General features: G+C 30.3%; 2 protein-coding genes across 2 annotated transcripts; both read right to left on the reverse strand.

Annotated features, from left to right (window-relative positions):
- Positions 1–325: 325 nt before the first annotated feature.
- LOC129919339 (acyl-CoA synthetase 7-like) lies at positions 326–4,831 on the reverse strand. Its single transcript, XM_056000198.1, has 3 exons — positions 4,828–4,831; positions 779–1,788; positions 326–718 (listed from the first exon to the last, which is right to left on the reverse strand). The coding sequence occupies exons 1-3, from the start codon at positions 4,829–4,831 to the stop codon at positions 386–388; spliced, it is 1,347 nt and encodes a 448-aa protein (XP_055856173.1). The 3' UTR covers positions 326–385.
- A 968-nt stretch (positions 4,832–5,799) lies between these two features.
- Positions 5,800–8,045, reverse strand: LOC129919699 (2-succinylbenzoate--CoA ligase-like). The gene is made up of 3 exons (XM_056000670.1): positions 7,682–8,045; positions 6,254–7,263; positions 5,800–6,193 (listed from the first exon to the last, which is right to left on the reverse strand). The coding sequence occupies exons 1-3, from the start codon at positions 8,022–8,024 to the stop codon at positions 5,861–5,863; spliced, it is 1,686 nt and encodes a 561-aa protein (XP_055856645.1). The 5' UTR covers positions 8,025–8,045; the 3' UTR covers positions 5,800–5,860.
- Positions 8,046–8,351: the final 306 nt, after the last annotated feature.

Consider the following 8,351-nt stretch of genomic DNA (forward strand, 5'->3'; position numbering starts at 1 on the left):
GAACCAATTTTGATAATAATTTTTGTATTGGAAAGCTGGTAGCTGCAATAAGGTCCCATTTCAATTTCGTTCAGTTAAAGCCATAGGAACTATAAGAAATACCATAAAACCCTGTTTTGATCCCATGGAAGTCGGTTTTGTTTTTTGATAAAAAAGATTATTTATTATTTTTTTTTATTTTACAAAATACTATTTTTTATTTAAGGCAATTTTTACTGAAACAAAACCTAAATATTTTAGTTAAACATAAATGTAACTCTCAACTTTTTCAACTTTCAACTTATGTAAATAAAAGATGAACAATAAGATTAAAATTCCGATTTCTATTGAATTGAATACTTAAAACACATCAGTCAAAAAAAAGTTACGTTTACAAGTAAAAAATTTAGAACAGTAATGAATATTTTTCTGACATTTCTGTAGCAGCAATTGTTTTTAATTTTTTTCGATTTACTTTCGAGCAAGTTGTTAATGGTAATTCCGAAATTACTCTTAAAAACCTAACAATTTGCAATTGTTCTTCTGTGAGTTTAGTCTTAAGGAATGTCTTTAAATCAGTCTCAACCTCATCATCGACTACATTTTGATGATTTTTCAATACAACAAACACTGTACCAATATCATCGTCCAACTGAACAGGATCTGGATGTCCAATTAACGCACATGCCAAAACACTCTCATGTCCAGTCATAATATTCTCCACTTCACTTGGAACAATCTATAAATAATTCCAATTTAAAAATTTTTATGTTAAAGTGTTTAAAAGTTGATATCTTACTGTTTTTGTAGAAGATCGAAGTAAAAACTTCGATCGTGTCACCAAGTTCAAAAGTTTATTGTCATCCATAAATGCATAGTCTTGTGTATCGAACCATCCTTCTTCATCCACAAAAACCAATTTATTTGCTTTATCATCTTTTAAATAGCCCAAAATTGGAACTTCCGAATTGAATAGAAGTCGTCCTTTTTGATTTGGGCCCAATTTATTTCCATCTTCGTCAATGATTTTCACCATGAAACCATCCTTCAAAGCACCTCCTCCATTTAAATTCGATTGATTTTCGATTTCCATCTCATCGGAGACAACCATTCCTGGCAGTTCTGTCATTCCATAGCATTTGATGACCTTACAATTGGGGAGAATTTTTTTGGCATAGGGTAGCAATGGCTCGGGAACAACTTCACCAATTAGCAAAACTGATTGCAAGGAGTCTAAGATTGATATCTTTCCCGATTCCTGAACATTTCTTAAAAGATCTAAAAGTAACATGGGAACAACCGAATAATGTGTAACGCCTTGAGTATGAATAATATCTGCCTCTAATTCTCCAGTCAAGTCTTTTTCTCTTGTTGTGGTGCAAACACGTTTAACATCAAAGAATACAGGCTGCAACGTCATTTCAATTTGACATATCCAACGCAAATCACACAAAATACAAACAACACTTTGTGGTGGGAGTTGCCACCAGCCGTTATAAAGACCCTGCAACACCATTGCATGAGAGTGAATAGCAATTTTTGGCATTCCTGTCGAACCCGATGTAAAAGCTAAGAACGCTGGCACTGTAAATGGGTCACTAATTTCTGGCGCCTGGAAGCTTTCAATTTCAGCGGTGGTCTTAAACAGAACTTCATCTACAGATGAAGGCTGATGGGAATTACAACTTAAGATAAACTTAAGCTTGGGTGGATTCACACACTCAATAGCTTTTAAAGTTTTAGTTTTGAATTCTTGTTCGAATATTATAACAGTTGGATTCAGTTTTTCAAAAGAATAGTTGATAACATCTGCAAAAAATGTCGAAAATGTATTTAAAAAAATCAGGATATTTTGCTTGTGATCGGATAGTTGTAAAATATTCATTCATTCGATAGTTTTAAATCATTCATTCATTCATTTAGTTACTATTTTCATTACTATAGTTTTTTCATTCGATAGTATTTTATTCGATAGTTTTTTGCATTAGAAGAGTTTCAAATCCAACCATACATATATTTTTTTAAGAAAATCTGTCAAAAATTGGGTGAGACAAAAATTTTAAACGGTTTTACTTGTTCCTTAGAGTAGATTGAAAAAGGAAAAAAAAGACGTAAGAAAATTAAAGATTCAAATCAAACTCAACTATAAAACTTTAATGCATTCGTGGGTTATATTCTGATTTTTAATTTTATTTTTAAAATAAAAATAGTGTATCCTTGACAACACTACTAAAAAAAAAAAAAATTACAAAATTTCAATTTAAAAGAGGATAACTTTTTTAATATCCGAAAAAAAATCGTTACTATATGAAACATATATAACCAAATATCAAATGGCTTATAAATGCTTTGGAATTGCATATATTTCTGCCTATCCTACGTACTTAGATTTAGAATGAGAAATGTAGGTTCTAGTGAATAATGCATTGATGCTTATTTGAATTTAACAAGAGGATAATAGGGTTCGTTCTATAAAAATGTATGTAGATTTTCTTATCAGACAAACTTGTTTTTCATGAGTTATAAGTTTTTGTAATATAGAAGGTTTACATAAATAAATAATCACGAGCTGTCTTTTAGAGAAAAAAAACTTAAATTTTGTTTATTTTACAAAACTGACAACCACAATTTTTAAAAGATTCTTATATCAACAATAGTTAACTTTTAGTGAAAATGTAAAGAAACCAAACTTATCCCTCGCTTATTACTTCCTTTAGCTCTCAAAGCTCTGTTTTCTCTATTGAGAAAGACAAAGTTATTATAATCATAAAAAAGTTTCTTATTGCAGACAAAACAACCCATAAAGTTAGTATTTTTATCATCGACATCGTTCAACTTAAAGAAAGTGGCCTTTTTTCCAATCTAAAAGACAGCAGCTGCTGAGAGAGAATCTTTTGATTCGTCCTAGAAAACTTATAAAAAAAAAATAAAACCACAACCACAACCTCAACATTAAAGAATTTTTGTGCAGAAATGAAGACGTGCGACTGTGGGTACACAAAACAAAATAAGAAAAAAACTTCACTTTCCAAGAAGAAGAAGAAATATATTCCAGACATCCCAATTAACCTTATAAAATAAAAAAAAAAAAAAACGTAAAAAGATTTCTCAATGCAGTCGAATGGATCTCATTTAATTTTTCTTTTTGAAACAATTTTACATTGAATGCACATTAATTACTTTACTCGGGCTTTTGATAATAAAGTGTAGATAAATAGATGGATAAAGATACTTGAACTTGCGAAGTGGAGGTGGAGGTTGGTATAAGACAGCAAAAAGATAAAATGGTTTTATATCTTTTCTGTTAATTTGATAAAATCCTGTGAAGTTTATAGAATCACGATTTACGGGCAATTTTCTATTTTATTCATTAGTAAAAACGAAGAAGAAGATGGGAGAAGACTTATTAAGGACCGGGGATAACTGCTTTGAAACTGTGAAACACAAGGAGCAAGGACTTCTTTAGTATAGGTAGACTTTATTTCGGTATGTCAAGTTAATTAAGAAATTAGGTTAATTTTAAGTTAAATGAGAAACGTGTAGGTAGACAGGACAGATTTTTATTTGATGCAGAAAACTTTATTCTCTTCTTTGAAGAAATTTGTTTTATAGGAATTTTATTTGAAATGCTTCAAGTCTGTCGAGTCAAGATATTGAAAATAACTAAAATTTGTTGAAATCATTTTGATTTAAGTTAGTTTTTCTTGGGTTGAATATAAAACATTCGAATTAATCGCAAGAACATATTAACGTATGTTTTCAAATACTTTTTGGCTGGAAAAAAGTGGTTGTCTGTAAATTCGGTTTACGGACGATAATTTTACGTGATAACGTCACAAAAAAACAGGTTGTGTGCTTTTTTTGACAAAAAAAAAATCACTTTCATAGCCTTTTGGGCTTTTATATAACAACCTATAATAAATTGTATACCATCTGAAAGACTATTATTTCAGCTCAAAATATTTTTATCGCCCATGTCAGAGCGACATCTACAAAAAGAGCTAGAATTTTTTGAACCCAATCAGTTTTCATCAAAAAAAAAAAGAAAAAATATGAATCTTTTTTATCTTCTCCCGCCATTCAATTAATTTTTTTCTATTACAACCTATATAAATTTTATATTATTAGAAAAGCTTATTATTTCACCTTTCATATGACGCTTCAATCATATTTTTACGATGCCTACAAAAAAAGTAAGAACTTTTTGAAGCCAACCATGTCGAAATTTCAAACTGAGAATCAGGTACTTCCCACACTGGTGGCTGGTTATGGGCAACAGATCTCCACAGAAGTTTTGAGGTATTTCTGAATTTTTTTTAATTTAACATTGTGTAGCTTGTGGTAAATTTACCGTTGTGTGTGATTTATCAAATTAATGAAAGATAATATTATTGCTGTAGATCAAAAGCAAGAACTTGTTGAAAAATAGAACTTTATTATACCGTTTCCTCATAATTATGAATTCAAAATTGATTAAAATTTTGCACAAATATAGTCCTTGTTATCTATCTACAGTATAAATTTTATTCATTTATCTGTTGAAGAAAAAAAGATAAAAATAAAAAAACGGTTTAAAACGGTCAAAAAACTTGGTACAAAAAAAATTTTTTCCCTGTTTTTCGGTCAAAAATCCTTTTCAAATACCAATTTTTTGCACATGCATGCGCACAATTATAGACTATCTACATGTTCTTTTTTGAATACGCCAAAATAAGTAGGTGTTTTTCAAAAATTCATATTTCGAAACGCAGGGACCTAAAAAAAAATCCGTACTAGACCCCTAACTTTTTTTTCATTATCTTTCGAATGACATTTTTCAAATTGTCAAAAAAAGACAAATTCCCCTACCCATAGTCACTACTCTTTGTTAAAGGTCTACCTCATGTTTTAGTTTTAGAAAACCATTTATTACTTGGTTTTGAAATATTTTAGAATTTTTTCAATACCATTGTCAGTCTTGCTATAAATTTAGCTATGGATTAAAAAAATTCAACTCTTTACATTGTCGCGTTTATAGAAAATAGCCAATTTTTTGCAATTTTGTTTAACCCCAATTTACCCTATTAAATGACAGAATTTTTAAAAATCTCATTTGTATTCAACTTTAGGTTATTATCTTGCAAATAAGCTATGAATAGAAAATTTTTGTATCTTTAAGTCTCAGTTTAACCTCATCATCGACTACATTTTGATGATTTTTCAATTTATTTTTAAATTTTAATTGAAATTTTTGCCACACTGCGAAAAATTTCAAGTGGAACGGGAGAAAATGCGGTCACGTTTTCGTGGATGCTACCATGGTTCATCAATTTATAAGACGTTATCACGTCAAAAAAAAAAAATATCTTTCTATATCTATGAAACACATGTTTTCTTGTTTATTCATTTCTGAGCACCATTTTATTTATTTTTACCGGCTTCCAAAAAGGAGGAGGTATTCAATTCGCCTGTATTTTTTTTTTTTTATGTTTGTTACCTCATAACTTTGGACTGAGTGAACCAATTTTGATAATAATTTTTGTATTGGAAAGCTGGTAGCTGCAATAAGGTCCCATTTCAATTTCGTTCAGTTAAAGCCATAGGAACTATAAGAAATACCATAAAACCCTGTTTTGATCCCATGGAAGTCGGTTTTGTTTTTTGATAAAAAAGATTATTTATTATTTTTTTTTATTTTACAAAATACTATTTTTTATTTAAGGCAATTTTTACTGAAACAAAACCTAAATATTTTAGTTAAACATAAATGTAACTCTCAACTTTTTCAACTTTCAACTTATGTAAATAAAAGATGAACAATAAGATTAAAATTCCGATTTCTATTGAATTGAATACTTAAAACACATCAGTCAAAAAAAAGTTACGTTTACAAGTAAAAAATTTAGAACAGTAATGAATATTTTTCTGACATTTCTGTAGCAGCAATTGTTTTTAATTTTTTTCGATTTACTTTCGAGCAAGTTGTTAATGGTAATTCCGAAATTACTCTTAAAAACCTAACAATTTGCAATTGTTCTTCTGTGAGTTTAGTCTTAAGGAATGTCTTTAAATCAGTCTCAACCTCATCATCGACTACATTTTGATGATTTTTCAATACAACAAACACTGTACCAATATCATCGTCCAACTGAACAGGATCTGGATGTCCAATTAACGCACATGCCAAAACACTCTCATGTCCAGTCATAATATTCTCCACTTCACTTGGAACAATCTATAAATAATTCCAATTTAAAAATTTTTATGTTAAAGTGTTTAAAAGTTGATATCTTACTGTTTTTGTAGAAGATCGAAGTAAAAACTTCGATCGTGTCACCAAGTTCAAAAGTTTATTGTCATCCATAAATGCATAGTCTTGTGTATCGAACCATCCTTCTTCATCCACAAAAACCAATTTATTTGCTTTATCATCTTTTAAATAGCCCAAAATTGGAACTTCCGAATTGAATAGAAGTCGTCCTTTTTGATTTGGGCCCAATTTATTTCCATCTTCGTCAATGATTTTCACCATGAAACCATCCTTCAAAGCACCTCCTCCATTTAAATTCGATTGATTTTCGATTTCCATCTCATCGGAGACAACCATTCCTGGCAGTTCTGTCATTCCATAGCATTTGATGACCTTACAATTGGGGAGAATTTTTTTGGCATAGGGTAGCAATGGCTCGGGAACAACTTCACCAATTAGCAAAACTGATTGCAAGGAGTCTAAGATTGATATCTTTCCCGATTCCTGAACATTTCTTAAAAGATCTAAAAGTAACATGGGAACAACCGAATAATGTGTAACGCCTTGAGTATGAATAATATCTGCCTCTAATTCTCCAGTCAAGTCTTTTTCTCTTGTTGTGGTGCAAACACGTTTAACATCAAAGAATACAGGCTGCAACGTCATTTCAATTTGACATATCCAACGCAAATCACACAAAATACAAACAACACTTTGTGGTGGGAGTTGCCACCAGCCGTTATAAAGACCCTGCAACACCATTGCATGAGAGTGAATAGCAATTTTTGGCATTCCTGTCGAACCCGATGTAAAAGCTAAGAACGCTGGCACTGTAAATGGGTCACTAATTTCTGGCGCCTGGAAGCTTTCAATTTCAGCGGTGGTCTTAAACAGAACTTCATCTACAGATGAAGGCTGATGGGAATTACAACTTAAGATAAACTTAAGCTTGGGTGGATTCACACACTCAATAGCTTTTAAAGTTTTAGTTTTGAATTCTTGTTCGAATATTATAACAGTTGGATTCAGTTTTTCAAAAGAATAGTTGATAACATCTGCAAAAAATGTCGAAAATGTATTTAAAAAAATCAGGATATTTTGCTTGTGATCGGATAGTTGTAAAATATTCATTCATTCGATAGTTTTAAATCATTCATTCATTCATTTAGTTACTATTTTCATTACTATAGTTTTTTCATTCGATAGTATTTTATTCGATAGTTTTTTGCATTAGAAGAGTTTTTTTATTCGATAGTTTTTTCATTCGAATAGTTTTTTTTTTTTTATTCGATAGTTTATTTGATAGTTCTTATTCGATAGATTTTATCCGATAGTTTTTTCGATAGCTTATTCGATAGTTTTTATTCGAATGAATAAATGAATGAACTATTCGATAGTTCAAATCATTCAGTTACTAACTATCGATAGTTCAAATCATTCGATAGTTCCCATCACTAAATTTTGACAACTTACCCTGCTCAAGATTTATATCAAAAAAATTCACTGCAGCTCCAATTAAGTAACAGGCAAACGATATTGGCGTTATTTTTAAGTTTGGTCTAGAATACAAAATAACAGTATCACCTTCTTTGACACCAATTTTTAACAAATTTTGAGCAACGGTAATTGTTTGACAGCGTGCATCTTCAACTGTTAATTTTGATCCGTTTTCATGATAAACTTCCAAAACTCTATCCGGATTTGTTAGACAACTTTCAGTCAGTTTATCCAATATAGCCTTGCCAAGACTTGAGAAATTTATTTCAAGTTTTTGTGAACGCCACAATTTTTCAGATTCAATATATTCGGTTACCATGATTATTTATTAAATAGATACTTCTGTCTAAATGCACAAGCAAAGTAATATTAATTTGATTGAAATTTAAAAAGTATCAGCCTACCTACAGGTGCTTGGAATTTTTTTAGCAAAATATTTATCTAATGCTCGCATGCTTTGTGCAAACATAATTTTTTATTTTTATTTTTGAAGTTATACTTCTTACCCACCGTCCCGGGTATGAAAATTTGTTTTTTGACAAGAAAAGACAATTGGGCAGCAGGGCTGTCGTTTCACCTTTAGAGTTGGTAGTACTTTAGTATTTAAAATGCAGTAAAAAACACACTACAAGTGGCAAGTTGCATG

The sequence above is a fragment of the Episyrphus balteatus genome, chromosome 4, assembly GCF_945859705.1.
Source record: "Episyrphus balteatus chromosome 4, idEpiBalt1.1, whole genome shotgun sequence".
In the NCBI taxonomy this organism is placed as follows: domain Eukaryota; kingdom Metazoa; phylum Arthropoda; class Insecta; order Diptera; family Syrphidae; genus Episyrphus; species Episyrphus balteatus.

Bases quoted from the DNA above. Each gene is read 5' to 3' on its own strand.
- LOC129919339 (XM_056000198.1), bottom strand. The intron at 719-778 runs GTAAGATATCAA...AATTATTTATAG, and splicing joins TTCGATCTTCTACAAAAACA to ATTGTTCCAAGTGAAGTGGA.
- LOC129919699 (XM_056000670.1), bottom strand. From the start codon at position 8,024: ATGGTAACCGAATATATTGAATCTGAAAAATTGTGGCGTTCACAAAAA. The intron at 7,264-7,681 runs GTAAGTTGTCAA...CATTTTTTGCAG, and splicing joins TGATATAAATCTTGAGCAGG to ATGTTATCAACTATTCTTTT. The intron at 6,194-6,253 runs GTAAGATATCAA...AATTATTTATAG, and splicing joins TTCGATCTTCTACAAAAACA to ATTGTTCCAAGTGAAGTGGA.